We start from the raw sequence: 22,825 nt of genomic DNA, 5'->3' as shown, positions 1-22,825 counted from the left end.
GATTCTTGGGAAGATGACTTGCTGCTCGCGCCAATCTCCGTGAATTTGCGCGCTTCTCTTTCTTGACGTCTGCCCTTGTCGTCCCCCCTCAGCCACACAGATTCTTTTGTACTTCTTGCTGGCAGAGGCTCCCTCCGGTTGCTCATCTTCTATTCTTTGGTTTTTTACCAAGTGAGCCAGCCTGCCCGACTTTACATCCTTCTCGATCGCATCCTTTAAATGATGGCATGCGTCGGTGTTGTGGCCCGGGGACCTGTGAAATTCACAATATTTGCCACTGTTTTGCGGTCCCTTGTAGTGTAGTTGTTTGGGAGGCTTGAATTGGACATTCTCAGTACTTAACACCTGTGAAGGTGTTTTAGTGAGGGGAGTCCATATTCTTGGCAGAGGTCTGCTGGGATCTCTGCCGCCCTCCCTCTTGTCACCCTCCCCGTGTTTACGAGCATCCTTTTGGGGCTGGGGTGAGCTTGGTTGCGCTTGTTTTTCCGCGGAAGAAAAACTTGTTGGCTGCAATCTGGACCATACAGAGTTCTGTTTGGGCCTCTTCTCTTTGCTGCGCGGTGATTCAGCCTGATGCGCTCTTTCTCTTGCCCTATCTTGGGCAATCTGTTTCTCATTTCTCGCGAAAACTCGCGATGCCTCCATTAACTTGGCCCACGTGGTGGGCATACCATCTTTGCTTACGAGAGCTCGTCGTAACTGATCACTGCGCGCGCCTTGTATAAAGGCCACGCGCAGGAGCTGCTCAGTTATGCCCCCGATTGCCAGGGACTCCTGATTGAAACGAGTGATGTAATCTTCAATCGTTTCATCATTCCTGCGTATGCAGTGCATGATGTCATCAGGATCGCGCGTGTGCCTGCGCTGCTGTACGAAGTGGGCTTGGAACTTTTCTAATAGTTCCTCGAACCCATCAATTTGCCCTGTCGGCAAGCTTTCGAACCATACCCGCGCAGCACCCGTGAGGCAGCGAGCAAACATATGACACCATGTTGGCATCGTCCAGCTCTCTAGGTTTCCCGTGTTATAGAAACCCTGCAAAAAGTCATCTGGATCTGTTGTGCCATCATATTTGCCCAGACCACTTGGCATCTTGGTCTTGTGCTGGATGGGAGCCTGCGCGATGCGCGCAGTAAACTTTGAGTGTTTTACCAGGATGGCTGGTCTGTAGGGTGTGGTTACGTCAACTTGCCCTCTGACCGGTGGGCTGTATGGCATGTGCAGATCCAGATCTGCTCTGGCCCCAGGCGCCATGTTCACAGGCGCGCGGAGCTGCGAGCCTCCTGCATGAGTATCCCTTGTCTTCCTCATGCTATGCACTTCTTCATCACTGAACTCAGTGTGTGCAGTGTGAACAGAATGCCCTTCTTCCGGCGCGCGCGGCCTTTTTGTAGGCTGCTTATCAATCGCTTGCCTTTGTGTTTGGTCGGCTAGCTTCTTCTGTTTGATCATTTCAGTGTACTTTTCCATCAGACGCCGCTGCTCATTTATGAGCCATTCATTCGGATCGTTTGCTTCATCTTCTGGACCCATCGGTCCTTTCAGCTTCGCGCCGGCCATATTTTGTAACGTGTGATCGTCTGGAGGAGTTTCAGTCTGGCCGTGAGGGGTTGTGACGAAGGGACGGTTGCTGGTGGTACGCGTAGAATCACGCGGAACCCTCAGAACCTGCTGTCCGTCGTTAACACCCTCACGTTCAATATCCTCCAGAGCTTGATCAACGTTACGAACTCCAGAAACCATGGTGATTGATTTTTTTTTCGTAGATCTGGATGAGATCTGATTGCCGTTTGTAACAGTGGATGGCGCCAATGAAGAAACGTGGATCTACTCACTGGTAGCAGATCTACTTTCCTCGGGTATGATTAAACTGTTTCACCGATGGTTCCTTTGAATCCGTGTTCTTCCACCTACAAAATGAACAACGCCGTTACTTACCCCTCAGAAAGGGACAGAGGGGTCCTCTTTGGGGTAACCCTCCGGCGTGAGAATCAGTATCTTTGTGGAGAAGATAATAAAGTGTCAGTCAGTGAAATCTCAAGAGTATTGCTGAATCGCTGAATACTCTTGATTGTGTGACTGTCTGTTTTTTCTGTAACTGACTGTGAGTGAATATAATTCAATATGATTGAATGTAATATCACTGCTTGTAACTGTCAATGATTGAGTGTGAATGAATCTGTCATCAAAGTGGAGTTGATGCTGTATTTATAGTGCTAGGGTTTCCACTGGCTGGGCTCAGCCTCGTTGGCCTCCTCCAATCGCACTGCGCCACGTGTCCTCTGAGACACCTGGCGCTTTCTCGTTGGTTGAAATCATGTGGTAGCACATGTGTCATGCTGAGTTGTCGACCTTTCATTTGGCAGCTGTCAACATCAGCATATTCTTACTCCTTAAAAAGATGCCTTCTAGAAGAGTGTCTGACGTGCACAATCAAGGTTGCCCTGATCCTGATTTGGATAAGGACGAGGTTGATTATGTGCACGTGTGATATGCGCCCATCCTGAGGATGCGCGAAGTCTTCTTTTTATTCTCACGCGCAGATATTTCATGCGCAGGTGTGATATGCACGAGCGTGTGATATGCGCCGCGCGCTGGTGCGCCACGCGCATTTGTGACACGCGAGCATATGTGATGTGCAAGAGCATGCGATATGCGCCGCGCGTGCGCGAGCATATGATGCCTGAGCATGTTTTGTATGCGCGATGCGCCTGGGTTTTGGCTTTGTGCCTTCATAATGTCTTTATCTTGTGGGTTGACCCGCCTTGCTTGGTGTTGAGACGGGTACATACCTCTTCAATATCAAAATCTTAAGATCACACTCTCTAAAGTTATGTTTGTCATACATGGATTACAATTGTTTATCTTATTCTTATCATGTAAATTAAATTATTGTTATTAGTTTTAAAGTGGTTAAATTTCTTACCCTTATATATACCTTCATTGTATTATATACTTGATCTAAAAGATTAAGTTCTTTCTTCCTAGTATCTTTCTCATATAATTGTGACAATATAATATGATAATTGTATATTTTTTTGTAACTCTACCAGCTAAGGTGAAAAACAAATTAAAACCTTTTTTTATTTTTATTTTTTAAATTAACCACCACCACAGACTTCACCATCTTCTCTGAATATAACCTTTCACAATATAACCAGTCAAATAAAATAGATCGTTCCTTTGGGACGAATCAATAAAAGAATTTCTTAATATCCCTTCTAAACGTCTATTTCGTATGGTATTTTGTAGGACTAAAGGATACATGGATAGCTACAAAATATATTTTTTCTTGTCGTTCTTTTTTTCTATAAAAAAAGACTATTAAAACTAATCAAAAAGGATTCGAATCACTGTGAATATATCAAAATTTCTTAGTAATAACTAATGTCTGCTCGCGTGATTTGGAATAGAGTACTATTACTCTATCTAAATCTAAAAAACATGAAACAACTCCAGCTAAAAACTTTTAATTGATCAAAAAATGTCTATTATCTCCGGCTAAGAACTTTTAATTGATAAAAAATTCCTACTAAGAACTTTTAATTTAATTGATATCTGTAGGTTGAGTTTTAGAAAGTAAGAAAAATGCCTACTATTGAATTATTTGATCAAAATCTGAATTATAAACAAAAGTCCCTATATTCTTCTCAAAAAACTGTGCAGAACAAGATTCAACATAAAAAATTGAATCACTGGACTTTATCCTCTTTAAAACCTCATTGCAGAGGACTTCTATATCAATCAACACCACCAACCATCATCATGTCAAACCAACAAGAATCCAACTCCCAAATCAAAACCCCTCTTCTTCAAAACCAAAATCAAGATTTTCAACAACAAGAAACAACCCATCTTGATAAAACCCTTCAAAGCTTAAATTTTTACTTAATCTCTTTGGGTTTTGATCAATCTTCTCTCTTAAGATTTGGGATTTCTTGGGCAACTTTTTGGGTAATTGGGGTTCTGATTCCTGTGGTGGTCATTTTGATGCCCACCAACTGTTCGACATGTGAACTGTACCAAATCAAAGGGTTTGAGCTTGTTATTGTTGCCTCTCATGCTTGTTTGACTGCTGTTGCTCTGCTTTGTCTTTCGCATAGTTTGCGGAAATATGGGATTAGAAGGTTTCTGTTTGTTGATCAGTATAATGGTCATGTTGAAAGATTTTCAAATGAGTATATTCAGAAGATATCTGTAAGTCATTTTCACAATATAACCAAACATATAAGTTTTATTTATCATATATTTGAATATTTAGGGGTGTGCACAGGTCGGTCCGGTATATGGTTAGTTGTTAGGTTCGGTAATGTCGGTTGATTCAGTTATTTGTTCCCTAATTCGGTTATTTTCTCACCCGCTAACGGTTTGAAAAGTTTGGGCCGAAATATATAAGTTGGCCAAAAATCTTGAATTAGGCCTAGATTTTTTTGTTACTTAATATTTAATTGATTATTATATAATTAGACTAAAATATTTAGGTTAAATTATATATTAAACTATTATACGATATTAAAATAAAAATATATAAGCTCGGTTTGGTTTAAAAAAAAACATAAAACCAAATCGTCGGTTTTTGTTTCGGTTTGATTTTTTCGGTTTCGTGCACATCCCTAATTCCTTGAATGGTCAAACAAGCTCAAATCACTGCATATTATGATGGTTTTCGGGCACAAAGTTATGATAAATGTAGTGAAACTATATATACTTTGCACTTGAAAATGTTTAATCTTTTGGAATTTGACAAGTTGGAAATGATAATTTAAGTATTTAGGGTTGTTTGAATGAAAATTAAGATGTTCATTTCATTTAAAGAAAATCTTTACTTTATGACAGGAATCTATACGTTTATTTGTACTTTGGGTTCTACCGTGTCTGTTCTTGAAGATAGCGCGTGAATTCATTCGTGTTATGTACATGCACCAAGGATCATGGTGGAAGTCTTTTGGCATTCTTGTGGCTTTGACTTTTTCATGGGCTTATGTAAACTTTATCTACTTATCATCATGTCTCGTGTTCCATTTGGTTTGTTATTTGCAAATTATTCATTTTGATGATTATGGGAGACTATTGGAAACAGAAGCCGATGTTTTGGTTTTCATAGAAGAGCATGCTCGTTTACGCCATGATTTGTCAAAGATTAGTCATAGGTTCAGAATTTACCTTCTCCTCGTGTTTGCTGTCGTCACATCCAGCCAATTTGCAATGTTGTTCAAAATCACCGAGTTTGGTAATAAAGTAACTTTCATAAACGGTGGTGATTTTGCAGTAAGTCTAAACCCTTAAACCCTATCTGATTCTAATTATTCAATATCACATATTTTGAATACCTCTTGGTGTATGCCAGGTGTCGTCTATTTCACAAGTTGTGGGATTGATTTTTTGCTTAAATGCTGCTGCAAAGATTTCCCACCGAGCTCAAGGCGTTGCAGCATTAGCAACTAGATGGCATGCGTTAGCATCGTGTGGTCCGGATGATACTTCCCATATGAGGTTTCCGAATATACCCATAAGTGACGTGTCGTCAGAAAGTGATTTAGAGGCAATGAACTATATCCCACTTCCTACTAACGCACATTTGGCTTCGTATCATAGGAGACAAGCATTTGGTAAGCAAATCACAAACTCTATACCCTAAAAACAAACACCACGATATATATATAATAATATATGATTTTGAACTTTTGTTGTGCAGTGATGTATCTGCAGAATAACCCGGGAGGGATTACTTTGTACGGTTGGACCGTGGATCGAAGTCTGATAAACACGATCTTCTTCATCGAGCTGTCTCTGGTTCTGTTTGTGTTGGGCAGGACAACAGTGTTCACATACGAGCGATTGCCATGATGCCTGTTCATAGTTGTATTGTTACCTTTTGTGCCTCGAATCCAAGTTAGGACTTAGGACGGTAATTTTGTTATTCGGAATATGTAATTAGCATGCCCTAACTTAGTGGTTGTTATTAGGATAATTTTCTGAATGGATGAATGTTTTGTCAACTGTTTGATATGTACTAACCATATATTGATGACCAAAAACCATCTTTATATTGATGCTTAAAAACAATATAATATTATTTTTCGATCGTTGACTCATCAAGAATGTACATGATAAGAATTGAAGTAAAGAATCAAGGATTTAGGATATAAAAAGAATATATATTGTTCATCATAGAGAACAAAAAGTCTGCAGAGGTCAATCAAGAGATCCAGCATGTGAGATTAAGTGAATGATTACAGCTGTAACAAATCCCAGTAAACTACCAGCAGCAACCTGCAGTATACAAACCAACAGCACATATTTTGTGATCAGATTTAACAGTTGATAACTTTAAATGGTTCTATTTTAGGCATTTAAAAGCAATGTTTTTATCTGACCTGTGGAGGCGTGTGACCGAGAAGCTCACGCAGTGGTCTGCTATCAGCCAATGGATGTTCGGGAGGAAGTTCATATACCATTTGATTCAGAAGCTGAAAAATTTAATGCGTAAAGGATTCAAATTATTGCATTAATGTTATTATTGTTCTTGTAATCATAAGCAACACATTTCAAACCTCTGCTTGGCGTCCTGCTTGCAAGCGTACACCAGTTGCATCATACATTACCTGTCACATGATCCGTTAGATAATAGATTACATGTCTTAACTCTTAACATCATACTTATAGATTCTAAACAATAGCAGATATAAAAAGAAGGTAAGAGAGTGAGAGATCATACAACACAGGCTAAGATGAGTGCGATTGCAAACGTAGTACCACCAATACCATCTTGAAAAGCAACAGAAACGGCAAGAGCAGACACCGTCGCAGAATGGGATGATGGCATTCCACCTGATCCCAGAAGTTGCTTTAGATCCCATCGTTTTTCTTTATACCTGCATGTCTAGACAGTTATAATATTCTTAGGAGGTTATAATACAGATAACTTGTTGCAATCAGAAGCAAAATTCAATATGGGTCAAATATTCTTTCAAAACATAGCAATATTAATTATGGGTGCAAGTGAGCCTAGTCGAGCTCGGCTCGTTTTGAGCTCTTTTTCTAAAGCTCGATCTTGGCTCGTGAGTCATTTTTTCAAGCTTGGGCTCGTTTATTAATTCTTATTAATTGATATATTTATTTAGTGTTTAATTATTTATATATATTTTAAGAATAACTTCAAACGAGCCTAAGCTCTGCTTGAGCTTGTGTACTAACTTAAACAAGCCAAAGCTCGGGTCAAGCTTGGCATACATAGAAAATGTTCAAAAGAGATAAAACTTGAAAATACACATGGCTCATTAAGACTCGAGCTTAGATTTGATAAGTAAACAAGCTTTATTTGAGGCTGGGGCTCGAAAAAGCTTCGCTCATTTTCAGGCTTTTATCAAACTGATTTCAAGTACGTCGCGTTTGCACCCCTAATACTAATTATGGCATGTTTAAGGTAGTACACAAAGCTTGAGCCGAGCTTAGGATCGTTTGAAGTTTTTCTTAGATTATATATAAATAATTAAACACGCAATAATTATATATATTAATTAATTATTTTTTCAAGCTCGTGAATCGTTTTTTCAAGCTTGGGTTGGTTTATTAGTTATTTATTAATTAATATATTTATTTACGTGTTTAATTAGTTTAGATATTTTGAGAGAAAAAAATAGACGAGCCTAAGCTCGGCTCGAGCTCGGCATACATAGAAATGTCCAAAAGAGGTGAAAATTAAAAATACACAAGGCTCGAGAACCCTAAACGAGCTTCTCATACATGGTTTGAGCTTGGGCTCCATAACTAAACAAGCTTTATTGAAAAGGCTTGGCTCATTTCGAGCTTTTTATCGATCTGATCCCAAGTAGCTCGCAAACAGCCAGACTAATACTAATTATGGCATAATTCATATATGCATGCATGCAGAAACACACACACAAATGTCATGATCCGATTATCATATTCAAAAGATATAACATGAGATTGATCATAAACATTCTTCAATCTAATTGTGTGAAACCGAAATTCGAATACATGATAACAAAAAACGGCGATATTAATATTAATATTAATATTAAGAAATTGGAAAGCGAGAAATGAGAAAGGAAAGGAAAACATACCAGGTGGTGAAGACCTTGATGGACTGGGCGATTGCGAAAGCGAGAAGCGCAGAAAGAAGAGAGTAATTCATATGAACCTTTGATGACGAATGCCCGGAGGTGGTGTTGGATCCTCCTGACAACGATCTCATCTTTCTTTCTAGCTCTTTAATTTGGAAATGGAAAGATCAAATGCGTGTGTCTGGATTGGATTTCAATCGAATAAATTCGGGAGATTGAAATGAATATGCCAAACGTAACAGATATTATTAGTACAGTAAGATAAGATTAAAAGCAACGTATATTAATAATCCAATTCAACTATTAGGGCCAATGACCCAATAGTTAAGTGGTAAGAGATAGACTTGGTGTTTCATGTAACCCAGGTTCGATCGCACTTTCATGTCTTCAGACGAGTGTTCACGAGCATTGGCCTTAGGTGAGGGTTGAAGAATTCGTTTGACGTTAAAAAATAAAATTCAAGTATTAGAAAGAAAAAACAACTTATTCCACTTTAATTTAACTTTAATAAATCATACACACACAAGTGTATAATAGATAATCACATGTATCACGTTTAAAGTATTACGATTGTCATAGTTATCAACTTAAAATTCCGATTCATCTTGTATTAACTGTTCCTTTGATTTTAAACGTGTATATGAACTGAAATCATGAATAAAATTTAGTACTCAACATGAACCTTTGGACCATATCTGTAGTTTCCGAAACATTAGAAGGCAAAATATGGCCTTACCACAATACTTCTCTATTTAGTAACTACACTCGAACTAAAGACAGAAATAATTTAAACCAAACATCATGCAATATTAATTACAACTTGATACTAACTTGTTACACATACAAAAGACTTGTCCTGGAAACACTAAAATAAGCAAGAAATTGTCTGAAACTCCCTTCATGCTACTGAAACTGTAACCGACTTTTGCTAAAGGTTTCTTCTATATTCGAATGACCGAAGCAGAAGACAAATCAGGGCTGCCATGGAAATTAAGTTCTACGAAATGACCACCTCCTTCACCTTTAGCTAATCTTCCAGGGTTCACACATATGCATTTCACTTCACTCGTTCCCTCAAGGCTCAAAACCTATACAAACATTTGTTTGTATACATCAACAACCATAAATAAACAAATCGCAAGAAACTTTAAAAACTAAATAGATTTTCATATTGTGATTATGATTTGGTGAAATACCTTCACAAACTGTGTCAAATCCGAAGGGACGATGAGGATATCTGGAATAACCGACATTTGAAAAGCTTCTGGTGCTAGTGATAAATCCACAGGAGTGTCTTCTGCGGGTGGATATAGCGGGTAGAAACTGTTTGTCACGAGAATAGAAGTTAGATATTATGAGAAAAAATTATCTTAATTGTCGAAATTGCAGCCGCCAGTAAAGATATTATGAGAAAAAGATATATTAGTTGTCATAACAAGAAGCATGCCTGCGTTGGCTCAGAAGGTGGTTTGTTAGTGTATTCATGCGATTCTTGATCCCGCGTGACACCAAATCCGTACTAAGGTGTTTAAGTACATCCACGCTGCAGCAGCCTACTTTCACCTTTTATATTAAGAAAAGTTAAAAAACTTAAATAAAAACCATGAGAGCACTTTCATTACCACTAAGGTCTTTAAGTTCGAGATTCATGGGAGATTTTGATCTTTAATTTGGTTAATAGGTTAATGCATTTAGACTAGAAGTTGGGTTGATGGAAAAAGTCAATGTTGACCGTGATGAATGTACCTTATTTGCTGAAATGATTCCTGGATTTGTAATGCAAGTAATCTGGATGAAGAATACCGAACATGAAATTCAGCAACTTGGTATAAGCACCCAAAGTAACTTAGAGCAGAATTGGAAGGAAGAAATATATACCTGATTATGTATATCAGCTAGATTAATATTAAAGGCAGGCTGCAGAACCAGAACCGAAAACAATACCATAATAAAAATATTAGTGACAAATTTTCAATTGATAAAATACTATAAATATTTCATTAGTTATAAAATATAAATCACCTGGGGAAAAACATGATCATGATGTGCATCACGAACAGATGGCACAAGAATCACACGTGCAGCGGTACCCATATATTCCACGTAATCTTGAAGCTAGAGATATAATATTAATTTAGTATCACATAAATCCAAAGGAAAACAAGCAATAAAAATTCTCGATTGGAAAACGAATAAGCACTTAAGTATATTTTACCCTTTTAAGAACTTCAAGGCGGAATAATTCATCATAGGTCTTGTTTAAAGTTCCTTTCTTGATCTCAGGGTGTTCAGAATCTATAAACGGCCCTAACTGTTAAAAAATTAAATAACAAGTTAATCTCTCGAAAACAATTTTGAAATAATACAAAATTAAAAAGTTACTAATCCTCACCAGTACAAGCAACTGAGGCTGCTTTCTTTGTGCATATGACAGAAGATCAGATAGAGGCTCAAAGAATAAATTATCAATTGTGGTAAAAGGATCCGAAGCAATAATCTGGTCAAAGCAATAATGGGTCAAAATAGTCAAACGAGTAAACATTGCATTTAGTCTCCTGAATAACTAGCTTACTCACCAATGATAGATCTGACGTTATATCATCAGATGGATCAGCAGGCTTATTATCCTGATCTACAGCCTGTCTCTTTGTTAAACGATTATTATCATCATCAGGAACTGAAAACGGTACATAATCAACAATTTTTGTTGCAATCAGACAATGTCCACTGGGATTATGACCTTCAACACCCACCACCTGTCAATGTAACCATTTAAATTTATTTTAACTGTATGTTTAGTTTAAGGTTATTTCGCTTATCAAATACCGTATAATACCTGGCCTGGAAAAATAGAAAGCTGCTCCAATTTCTGCAATTCAAGACGCACACGTTGTCCTCCAGAATGCTCAACGCTGTTTTAATAGTTAAAAACCAAATTATTGTCATATGAGAACTTAAAGATGCACTGCAATGATGTATTCCAAAAGGTAACTTTTTACCTGCTTTGAAGCATGATTGGTTTTTCCTTTAAACGACCTTCTTCTTCACAGCAAATCATGCCAACAGAGAATATAGCTTTCTGGAAAGATTATAACAAATACAAAAAATGCATTATAGTTATAATGTAAAAACTGTTGAGTTAAAAAAGATACACAAATAAAAGGAGAAAAAATTACTTGTGAAGCAACAGAAGGATCCACAAGTTCATCAAAAAGCTGGGACGCAACTAGAGCTTCTGAATATTTCATGATTCTATCTTCAAGATAATTAAACTAATCACCAAATCAACATAATTAGCCCTCAAAAATCATAATCATGTGACCAAAAGCAATATAACAAATTAAATTTTACAACTTTACCTTGTCTTCTATCCTGTCATGCATGTACCTACATCCTGATTCAGGTTTGGAACCAAGAACTTCAAGTGAACACCTTTTGATTGGCTGTACCCTTTTGATGACATCATCATCAGAATTCTCTTCGTCGTGTTCCTTTTTAACTTCATGAACTGTGGGCAGGTTATTGTGTGTGGAGTGTACCACAAATTTGTCCTTTCGTTGCCCAAATGGTGTCACGAGTTCTAAAGGTTTCCCCAAAGAATGCATTTTCCCATTTGTGACAGGTGTTATATCAAATGACTCCAAACTAACAGCTTTTTGAACAATTGGAGAAGTAGGGACCACCTCTTTAGCATCTTCATGTTCATCATTAATAACCCTGTGGTAAAACTCTGAGGTTGTTGATACTGATTATGAAAACTAAGGCACAATAATATTTAATAAACCACGAAAACTGGCTAAATATAACGAGAAACAACAATATAAGAAGCTCAAGATTCAGGATGCATAAAAAGCTCACATGGTGACATCTGTGTACGAATGTAGCCCTTGCTCTTTATCAATAATAGCCTGTTTTTGTTCACTTTCTATTTGCTGTCTGAATGCATCCATATGAGCATCAGATACTATTAGTTCTAGTTGTCTGTCAAAAAAAAACATACATACACAACCTTAATCATCTTTAACCAAGTGGAATACCATCAAGTCTTTAATAAAACACATATAACAAGAAAAATAAAAACCACTGCAATATAATTTCATTGTGCTTTTTTTACTTTAGCAATCAACTCCCTATGATTTAAGGGTTATCACAATACACCTTCAGTTTTAGTTAAGAAATTGACATAATTGCTTACAAAAATATACACAACAGTACAAGTATACACTTATTGATGACATGATAATGATGTTATGCATGTTTTATCAACAATTTGTTGATTATATATGATTATTTAAACAAAGCACAGGGTAAAAGATAGTAAGCCGATTCGAGATGGCTAATCTCCCAAGTGATAGACCCTTTGAGCGGGTTAGACTCCAAGAAACATTAGAGAGACAATAAAACTTTGCTAATTTTCTTCTTCTTTACGTTCATACATTAAAGGCCCTTTTATAGGCTACAAACCAATGAAACTAACTAGACCCACCTAACATGACCCATTACCTAAAAGTTGTAAACTAACCTAATACAATAATTTGGAAAACAATGAAACATGCATGAGGCGTGGGTGAGTTGCATGTTGCTTGAGGAAAACATGGGCATGGGTACGTATCAGTAAGCACCTTGCTGCCATCCAGACAACTCAACGACCTTCGAGTGCCATTTCAGCCACAGTGAGATTTCGGCCACTTGCAGAAACTTCTGCAAATTTCAGGCAAACTAGTTCTAAAACATCCAAAAAATGGCATGGAACCATCCTTCTTAAACTACCCTTAAACAAGCCTAAAGCATGTCTAACCCCCCAAAAAAACTGTATGCTTAAGCTATGTGCGTTGCTTATCTCGAGCCCTAGCTTATTAAGCGCCTTGCGTCTAGGCCAAATGCTCACCCGTGCGCTGTGCGCCTTTGACAATGACAATTATAGTCAGCTGTATTGCTGCTCTTTAAATAATTATATTACTTGTGCAATACAGATTTGTAATATTAAGTTAGTGGTATTCACTTATTCCTCAAACAATCAAATAAACTCAAATCAGTGTATATGGTAACCTAGGTGAAAATGTATCTTATTGCAATTAAATTATACCACTCCAAAAGACCAGAATTTTAAGTAAAATTTGAATAAATAAGATTTGGATCAAATACAAATGAAATTAACGAGCTAATTGCGAGAATCAAGTAGAATAATTACATCATAATGTATGATGTAATTACTCTACTTGTATATATAATTATTCTACTTGATTCTCGCAATTAGCTCGTTAATTTCATTTGTACGTTAACTTTTGCCTTAATAAATAACAGTGATGTGGCAAATAAATAATAAGGCGAGTACTAAGGAAGTAATTACCTGTTGATAGAGTATAGATCCCAGCTGGATACAAGGTCCGATGGACTCAGATCGTAATTTATACAAAACGTAACACCTGAATATTATTGCACATTTAAAACCAATCAATTAATTTTTAAAATTAGAGGTATATAAGTTCCGATACTCTTACATTTCTGAATGACTGCTGCTTCTTCTTCGACTAGAACGAAGTTGTTCTTTCTGAATTCGGCTATAATTTCGTCTTCCATGACGATCTAGGGTGGGTTCCTGCTGTCTGACTGTAATTGGAGGGAAAATGAAGATAGAAAAAAGATGGCGCCAAAATCTATCTGGCCTGATTACGGTTTTTAATAGGTGTGGGTTTTGGGCTTCTTATTATTATATTTGAGCCTCTTTGGGCTAAGACTTGTACGATTTGGGCCTGGGACATCTAGAGCCTAGAGGTGCACAAATCGGGAATTTTAAATAACCGGTTTCGAGTATGGTCAACAAAAGTCAAAACTGGTTTTGGATATAGTCAGATATTTGATCGGGTTTCCCGGGTTTTTTTTTCGGGTTTCGGGTGGGGGTATGGTGGTTTTGACCGGGTATTTACGGTTTCGGTTCCGACGGGTCCGGGTCTGTTCAGGTTCCGGGTATGGCTCCGGGAAGAAATCTATACTAGGTCGTTCCCGCGATTCGGGTACGGGTAAGAACCGGCTCTGGGTCGGTCTAAAGGGGTATTTTGTGCACCTCTATCTTATAGCACAGAAACTCACTATATGAACTAATGGGGTGTTTGGCTGAGCTATTAGAAGTTGTTTATTTGCAAAAAGCAAATAAAAATGTTTGGGTATCATAAAAACATTTCTCGCTTTTGCTTTTTGTTATGGGTTAAAAATATGTTTTTCAGAAGCAATAAATCCAGACTTTTTGTTTACTTTTAGAATACCAAATTACAAATACACTCATCATTCAATTTCAATTTGTAAAACCAGTAAATGTATTATAATGTCTTTTTTGGTCATTTTATATACTTTTTGACTTTTTCCATCACAAAAGCTAATTCAAACACTCTTTTTTAATCTTTTGAAAATACCATAACTAAGCACCTTTGGAATTACGTGTGTGTTTGGGATTCCTTATTTTACCTCCTTATAACTTTTCATTAAGTTACAAAAGTGTAACTTATTAATTTGTCCCTCTCACGTCAATAACAATCCTAATAGCTTATTATTTTTCAAAAGGTTAATAAGTTATAAGTTAGTGAAAATAAGCAATCCCAAACTCCCCCTAAATAAGCTTAGCCAAACACCCTCTAAAGAGAGCTTAAAAAATAAGGCCGTGTATTAGTCGAGGTTTCGGTAATGTCAATATCAATATGATGTCCGTTTAATCACGATACGGTATCAGCACTCATATAACTTATACAACAAATATTTGATTTTGGATACATCAATTTCAACACAATATTTACCCAAATGCCAAAAAATAAAATAGAGCAAAATAAAATAGAGCTGTGTATTTTGTTTATTTTGTTTATTTTTAAGTTTATCGTAGCAAGTCATTAGAAAAAGATCAAATTGAATGATTAATAAGTGGGTTTAAAGGTGTATACTGTTTATGGTATAAGGGAGGTGGGGTTGTTATTGGGTACTAGGGTTCGGGTATCTCGGGTATTCTGGAAACACCGTTATCGGCTCCCCCTTTTTTAAATTCAGGATGTTTACAGTTGCATGGGTTATAGAACCTGATGGTTTGGCTTGAAAATATGAAAGCTAATACAACCCGTTTACAACTTAAGTACAACACATTTATAGCATGACATCTCATTTACATCACGCCGATTGGTTTAAAACCGGTTAACTTATTTGACTCGTGTTCATGTTACACAACTTTTAGGAGAACTCAACATCAAAATAAGTTATCAAAGATGCCTAGAATATTTTATTTATATTTACAAGGATTGCAAATCAAAAAAATAAACACCTACATCACACCCAACAAATGTACCTATTGGATGTACCACACTAACAATTACATCCATCTTAATTATCTCTTAACTTTCATGAGTAAAATTGGTAGCTCCCAGCTGACTTAATGATTGTCCTTAGCCCACCAATGGGGGCTAGAAGCATAATTGTAACACCAACTACTATGCAAAACTGTAACATAAGTAACACCAATCAGCCAACTCATTGAAAAAATATTTTAAAAATTATATGAAAGATGCAAAAAAGACTTACCCAATTCATGCACCAAGTTAACCTCCCTCTTTTAGGCTTCTTAAGTACTAGCCAAATTATGCAAGGAAGCTACAAGCAATGCAAAAGACTATCATTATATCTTACACATTCTAGACATTCAATCCAACATAGTTGTAAAATGAAATGGTTTGATTTTAATAAATACTTACATAAAATGTTGTTGGCGCGAATGCAAAACCACCGAAGAATCCAAGAAGACCACCGAAGAAAGGAAATGTGATTGCAATAAAAGTTGTGATAGCTGCAAATACCCAAATGAATGAATAAAAAAGCATAGTTATTAAAAGCGATCAAAGCGCACGCCTAGGCACAATTTTTAGGCGAAGCGGTGATTTCCCGCTTTTAATGCTGAAGGCGCATATAGCCATATATATAGGAGTAATTTCCAATTTTTTTGATTAGTTTTTGATTTTTTCTGATTTTTTATTACTTTTTTCTGATTTCTTTTTATAAATCAATAACTGACTGATAAGAATCACCTAAAAAGTAGGTCAACTTACGTAATTTACTCCAAAATCATCTATAATTCTTGATTTTGTATTAAATATGTTTTGTATATTCTAGTTAAGCTACATATATATTTTTTATTATCGTCACTAGGGATGAGCTTTTTTTCCTAAATACCCGTATCCGTACCTGTTCAGTTCCGTACTTGTACCCGTACATGTACCTGTACATGTCTACTGGGTACGGGTATGGGTACGCAAATTTACTGATTATAGGTACGGGTACTTTCGGGTATAGGTACGGTACAAGTACGGGTATTACGGGTACTGGTACCCGTTTAGAATATGTAGGGGCTTTTATTAAAGTTTCCAGCACTTATGACTTAACTTTCAAGCGAGATTTTTAAAACATAATATATATTAGTTGAATAAGTTCATTCTCAATTTATATGTGTATATTCATATATTGTGTATTCGTATATTTTTATTTCATTAAAATGTGTATGTTTAATTGTGTATATAATTAAATAACATTTATTAACTTTCACTCTTGTTTTTCTATAGAAATTGAGAAAGCAATAAACTAAGAAAAGGAAAAGGGAATGGATTTTATATTATGGTTGATTTGTTTCATTTTTAGTTTTGGTTGCGGTATTACGGTTTTGGTATTATAGATAATTGATTATCGGTATCGTACCGTTACCGATACCTAGTTTAGTGGAGATTTTTTTAAAAAAAAAGAACAAAGAGGTACCAAAGCGAGTACCGTACCTAAAGTACTTGGACCCGTACATGTACCCGTACCCGTACCCGTACCCTATAATTCGGGTACGGGTATGGGTACCAAGATTTACTGATTTTAGGTACGGGTACTTTCGGGTACAGGTACGGGTACGGTCCCGATCTCATCCCTAATCGTTATTTTAAAAGGTTTTATTTTTTGTGTATTGGTTAAATGTTTTTAATAGTTAATCGAATTAAATTTTAATTATATTTGGGGAGTAATAGTAGTTTTATATATCTATTACATACATATTTTATTGTTTTTATTATTGCGCTTTTTTTCTCAGGCCCTCGCTTTTTTGAGTGCGCTTACCGCTTTTGGTAACTATGTAAAAAAGTATACAAAACAATGAATAAAAAATGTCATCAAAGTCTTACCGACAAATGATGTACGGACAGTGAACCGAAGGCTGGAACTTGGTTTGAATTTCATTGACTTCACCAAGTACGTTTCAATCATATCATACACCGGCATCGAAAAAATCTAAAAGAAAAAAACAAGAAAGGCAAAACATGTCGGATATAAGGAAAAAAAGACACAAGCCGCATAATCTGCATAATATGCATAATCTTTAAGTTTACCTGATATCCACCAATGACATGAATGATGACAAACATGTTAGCACTAGCAATGAGCCATCTTGGGTGATCAAGAGTGATGAGGATGTTGTCATCAACACAGTTGCCAAAAATATAGTATCCGATAATGGCAACCGGGAAGTAACAAATGGCAACAATAATATATGCAACAACACAACCTAACCACATTGGGCCCTTTGATGGCTTCTCAGGAGTTGAAGGGATGGTGGCTTGGATTTCTAGGACTACATTGTGACCCGCATACGCAAACGCTATATCTCCCAAAGCAGTAAACATGCCAAACATTTGTTCAGATGGGGTGTTTGACCTTGGGCTATAGTCAACATCCTTCTGATACCCTCTATGCAAAGAAGCTGCCCAAGCAATTAATGAATAACTGCAATGCATCATAAATTGTTAGCTGAATGGTCAGTTTGGGTGGCTTGGACAAACAGGGTGGTTGCCGAGAAACAGAAACTGAATTTTTTATTATTATTATTATTTTAAAACATTCGGTTTTGGTTTATTTGGTTTTCGGTTTACACAATGGGTTTTCACATGGGTCGGTTTGGGTTCAAACCGATGTGAAAAATGATAATTCAGTTTTTGGGTTTTTGAAAACCGTTCGGTTTCAGTTTACAAAAAGGGTGTTCGGTTTTGGACTCAAACGGAACAAAAAACAGAAGATTCAATTTTGGGTTTTTGAAAATCGTTCAATTTCGGTTTCTGCATGGGTTGTTTCGGTCGGTTTCCGATGCAAATCGAACCAAAACCTCAATAATTTGGTTTTTGTTTTTTTTATAAAAATTTGGCTGTTTCGGTTTTTTTGGTATTCACAAATGGTTTCAGTTCGGTTTCGGTTTTTTCCAGTTCTGTGATTTAGGCTCAAAATTTTTGGGGGCAAAAAGGCTCAAAATAATGAATTCAAGCATGTAACTTTGTGCCTTGATCTTTTGTTAATTAATAATTAATTTATTATTACACAATAGGGCCTAAAAGTTTTGGGCTACAGCATTTATTAATTGCTTATAAGTAACTTAATATTTAAAAATAAAAATTATAATCTATTAATTTAATAAGAAAAGTCAGTTTTTTCCAGTTTTTATGGGTCCGGTTAGATTATAAAAGCCGGTTTGGTTTTTTGATTTTCGGTTTATGCAAACCGAAAGCGAACCAGAAATTCGATTTTTAGAGACATAATATCTAACTGTCGGTTTTGGGTTGGGTTCCGTACTTCCGTTAATTCGTTTTTTTTTCAGTTAAAGATTGGTTATTTCAGTTTTATGCAAGCAGCCAAAACAAATAGGTAGCCTATCAAACATGACTACAAAAATTATAACCATTTCAATATATATATCTAACTTTGTGTAAAATGATTTCAATGTTTATGCATTAATAATATACTTTGGGTTATGTTTTGTTTCCATTCACAGCCTATCCCCCGTCCCCGACCCTATAATTAAACTAAAAATCTCAACTTACCTCAAGGACATGACAGCAGCAGCACAAGAGACACATGAGATGGAATTAAAATTTGGTAGGTGCGCGAGCACAAAGTGAACAGATGAGAATATCAAGATGAAGTAAGTTGTCTTCAAAGGTTTACAATCTGGACAAACTGATTTTTGGAACTTCTGCAAAGATTTGCCTCCAGTAACCATGTAGACGATACACGTACCGACTTCCACTACTAGCTGCTGAGGCACAACTATAAAAAGCCCAAGCTTTTCACCAAAAGCATGTTGACCGAGCTCGTGGTACCGGTCAAACCTCTTGCCAGGAACCATTTCATGCATCTGCACCATTTGCCACAATGTGTACAGTGTAATCACCCAAGACATGAACAGAACCATGATGCCAAAGCCCCTGCAGCATATCACATGGCATAAAAGTCTTAAAAAGGAAATTACTTCTCTTGTGATTTTTATCAAACGCTTTAGGTGCAGATATAAACATGGATTTGAAACTACAAAAGTCTTGCATGAATAAACACGAATTGAAACTACAATAATCTTTCCAAAGTCCCCACGTCAATAGTCATATTAAATCACATATAGGGTTGTAAACGAACTGAACGCTCGGGAAACTGTTCGGCGGGAAATTCGTTTATATTTGTTTGTTTAATAAATGAACAAACTTGAACAATGAATTTCATTTGATTAACTAAATGAACAAACACAAACAGTGGCCACGTTCGTTTTTATTGTCTATGAACGTTCGATATTGTGTTCATTTACGTTCGTTTACGTCCATTTATGTGCATTAATGCATGTTTGTTTGTTTTACGTTCGTTTACGTCCATTTATGTGCATTAATGTTTGTTTATGCTTGTTCATTAAATGTTTTTAAAATTTTTAATTACTTCTCTTATCTTATCATATAAATTTAAGCAAAACTAATAACTATAAAACAACAATGTATATGAACATTATGTAAATAATTTATATGTAAAATTAAAATATGAACATGAATGTTATAAAAAAACAACAACACAAACTTGGTAGCCTGGTCGAATCGTTGGCACGCTATTATCGGTTAGCCAAATAAATAAATAAATAACAGTTTGCTCGTCGGTTTATGTTCGTGAACCGTTCACAAACAAGTTCATTTCCTTAATGTAATCATAGTTATTAAAAGCCCTCGCTTCTTGTGTCTAGGCCCATTTTCAGGTAGCTCTTAGGTGAGCGCTTTGGCATTGTCTAGGACAGAAACATGAGAAGATAAAAACCAAGCAAAAGAAACGCAGGGAGTGCTATTGAAACTCAGGTCTAGGAGAGGTCAAAGGGATCACATTGAACATTTTGCTATTCACGTTTTATAATTACATAGGAATCTTGACTGTTTTAGAACTTTTCATAAAAAAAATTAGATTATATTAAATGTTTATCTTATATAATAGCTTTTGTTTACGCCCTGCTTGCGGTGCGCGCATATAATGTATATATGTGTGAACCCTCGGGTGGGCAAAAGTGAAATTGCACTAATTTTGACGTTATTTTACTAATCTCGTGAAAATAACGTTCAAAGTGGCGGAAGGTTAATCAGGCATCATGTGGTGGCGTTGATAGCCGAAAGACAAGGGTACATGCCCCAATCAGCCTGTGTCCCGAGGATTGAGTGCTATGTGCCTTATGTCCAAGGCTTGATGCAAAGCTACTATTGAGCCGGGGGTCTCACCGGAAGCAGCCTCTCTGATCTTACGGGGTAGAGGTAAGGCTGTCTACATCTTACCCTCCTCAGACCCTACCATAGCTTTGCTATTGGTGGGATATGCTGAGTACGATGATGATGATGATGTTTATTTTATTTGAAGAATAATATTATTTTTCATATACAAAATCTATTTTTAATTTTTTTTAAGTGTGTTTTTTTTCTTAGGCCCTCGCTTTTTTTTTTTTGCGATTTGCGCCTAGGCCCAGGTGAGGCCTATGCACAGCCCCTAGCACATTTGATAACTATGAATGAAATAACACGAAATTTTGTTCAGTTAGGTGTCCGTGACCCGAGACCATTCATTTGCCCACTAAAAGCATAACAAACGACCATAAACAAGGCCTTGTTCCGTATAAAGTCTCAAAAGGAAATGCACTTCTCTTGGGATTTTCATCAAACACGTTACGCGCTTAAACAAACACGACCCATAAACACAAAATAAGTATACCATCCAAGCTGTGACATGGCGTAAGGAAGACTGAGGACACCAGCACCAACCATAGCAGTAACATTATGAAACGCAGAGTACCACCATTTTGCATTTCTTGATGAGGTCACTGGAAGCCACTCATCAATGGCTTTTTGCTCAGCAGTTCTTGCATCACCAGCAGCAGCAGGTTGATCCATTGAATATTGATACCTTTGGTGTGTAAGAATGAGCCAACGTAAGGTATATATATAGAAAACACAGACCCATGATTCCGGTTGTTTGGTTAGTATCAACCAAGGGTTTTTAGAGAGGAAGAAAGGTTCAAGATTCACAGGTAGTTTCCTTATTCTTCTCGATGTTTGTTTGATGATACTTTGAGAGTTTAAGTATTGAGTGTCTATTTTTGGTAATAAAGTGAGTAGAGTAGCTAACTTCTGGGAAGTTAGTTGAATAGTTACATAACATACCTTTTAGTTTTGGTATTTACAATCAAGCTCAACATGTTATTTATTTTCGGTTTTTGCGACTAGGGGTTTTCTTCGGGTTTCGGGTTTTTCTATCGAGTTATTCGAATTTTAAAGTTTAAATCTTTACTCAAAACCTAACTCAAATCTTTCACGGGTTTTTCATGTTGGTTTAATCAGGTTTTGAGCATCCAAGGAAACAAAAATAAACAAATAAACTACAATGCTAAAACTAAAACATATTATTTTTTTGCTCGTAACGTAAATAAACAAATAATTAACCAACACAACTTGAATAATACGTGATTTGGTTGTTCGATTACGGTTGCTATTAGTCATAATGAAACAATAAACAATCGATCCATAATATGTGGAATGACAACAGTTAATTAGGGCCGGATTACGGTAACTTTAGTGGCTAAAAATATATTTGGTTTTAAAATTAGAACTTTATTCGGGTTTTTCAGGTTGACCCAAAAACCCTAAATTAGACTCAAGAACCAACCAAACTTACTTCGGTTCGGGTTAAGGTTAGGCTTTTCTCAGGTTTGGGTTTTTCGGGTTGGGTTAGTTCAGGTTCGGATACGGGTTTTCTTGGGTCTGTTCGGGTAAAAGTGATAGCTCTATTTATGAACCGCTGAATTTGATCCCTCATAAGGAAATGCAAAGTCTTATCTAACATGTTGATACCACCATAAAGGTCGTACACTTAATCGCATTCGTAATAATGGATGTCTCTTACTGAAATCAATATATCAAAAGACAACCTCTAAAATCCTAAATTCATCACTAAACTCTCTTGTTATGCATGCAGAGTAAAGTTAAAGTATAAAGGGAGACAAAAATGAGAAGTGTGAGAAAAATTTGTGATCACACAAAAACCTCTTAAAAGTAAATTCAAAGAAAATAATAAAAAAATAATAATAAATCAAAATATAAATAAAAAACGAAAAAATTTTAAAAACTAAAATGTTTTCGCTAACATTCCCGTTCAAAAAATAAATAAAAAATTTGACGAAAATGCACAATGACGAAAATGAACAAAAGACACAGTTATCACTAAAAATAACATAATAGATCGCAAAATATAACACAATGTTAAACAAAATATAGCACAATGTTGAACAAAATATAGCACAATGTTGAGTAATATAACACAATATAAAGGAAAAAAGACACAATATCAAGAAAAAAAAGACACAATCAATGACGGAAATAAATACAATGATAAACAAAAAGACACAA

At 36.2% G+C, this 22,825-nt stretch overlaps 4 protein-coding genes across 5 annotated transcripts; 1 reads left to right on the top strand and 3 right to left on the bottom strand.

The window, feature by feature from the left end:
* Nucleotides 1-3,660: 3,660 nt before the first annotated feature.
* LOC143540086 (uncharacterized) lies at nt 3,661-5,967 on the top strand. Of its 2 annotated transcripts, none has more exons than XM_077033239.1 (4): nt 3,661-4,197; nt 4,837-5,268; nt 5,348-5,609; nt 5,696-5,967. In XM_077033239.1, exons 1-4 carry the CDS (start codon nt 3,766-3,768, stop codon nt 5,845-5,847), a joined length of 1,278 nt encoding a protein of 425 aa, XP_076889354.1. In that variant the 5' UTR covers nt 3,661-3,765; the 3' UTR covers nt 5,848-5,967. The 2 variants fall into 2 exon arrangements, with proteins under 2 accessions (XP_076889354.1, XP_076889355.1); XM_077033240.1 differs by having other exon boundaries at nt 5,710-5,749.
* Nucleotides 5,968-6,195: 228 nt separating this feature from the next.
* Nucleotides 6,196-8,222, bottom strand: LOC143540087 (uncharacterized). The gene is made up of 5 exons (XM_077033241.1): nt 8,088-8,222; nt 6,719-6,875; nt 6,555-6,605; nt 6,378-6,470; nt 6,196-6,273 (listed from the first exon to the last, which is right to left on the bottom strand). The coding sequence occupies exons 1-5, from the start codon at nt 8,216-8,218 to the stop codon at nt 6,196-6,198; spliced, it is 510 nt and encodes a 169-aa protein (XP_076889356.1). The 5' UTR covers nt 8,219-8,222.
* A 772-nt stretch (nt 8,223-8,994) lies between these two features.
* LOC143540040 (uncharacterized) lies at nt 8,995-13,667 on the bottom strand. Its single transcript, XM_077033207.1, has 16 exons — nt 13,589-13,667; nt 13,438-13,513; nt 11,946-12,068; nt 11,447-11,804; nt 11,264-11,359; nt 11,087-11,166; nt 10,924-10,999; nt 10,664-10,843; nt 10,480-10,584; nt 10,303-10,398; nt 10,110-10,202; nt 9,966-10,004; nt 9,834-9,875; nt 9,535-9,650; nt 9,284-9,410; nt 8,995-9,175 (listed from the first exon to the last, which is right to left on the bottom strand). Exons 1-16 carry the CDS (start codon nt 13,665-13,667, stop codon nt 9,029-9,031), a joined length of 1,833 nt encoding a protein of 610 aa, XP_076889322.1. The 3' UTR covers nt 8,995-9,028.
* Nucleotides 13,668-15,136: 1,469 nt separating this feature from the next.
* LOC143540085 (lysine histidine transporter 2-like) lies at nt 15,137-21,561 on the bottom strand. Its single transcript, XM_077033238.1, has 7 exons — nt 21,135-21,561; nt 18,956-19,339; nt 17,477-17,870; nt 17,273-17,378; nt 15,815-15,906; nt 15,645-15,713; nt 15,137-15,563 (listed from the first exon to the last, which is right to left on the bottom strand). Exons 1-7 carry the CDS (start codon nt 21,311-21,313, stop codon nt 15,465-15,467), a joined length of 1,323 nt encoding a protein of 440 aa, XP_076889353.1. The 5' UTR covers nt 21,314-21,561; the 3' UTR covers nt 15,137-15,464.
* Between the last annotated feature and the right edge of the window lie 1,264 nt (nt 21,562-22,825).

This window comes from Bidens hawaiensis, unplaced genomic scaffold, assembly GCF_021521415.1.
Source record: "Bidens hawaiensis isolate Kalapana, Puna unplaced genomic scaffold, B.hawaiensis_p1.1 tig00012136_1, whole genome shotgun sequence".
Taxonomy (NCBI): domain Eukaryota; kingdom Viridiplantae; phylum Streptophyta; class Magnoliopsida; order Asterales; family Asteraceae; genus Bidens; species Bidens hawaiensis.
Note: the sequence above shows the minus strand (reverse complement) of the source record. Positions and strands in the feature narration are given on the sequence as shown.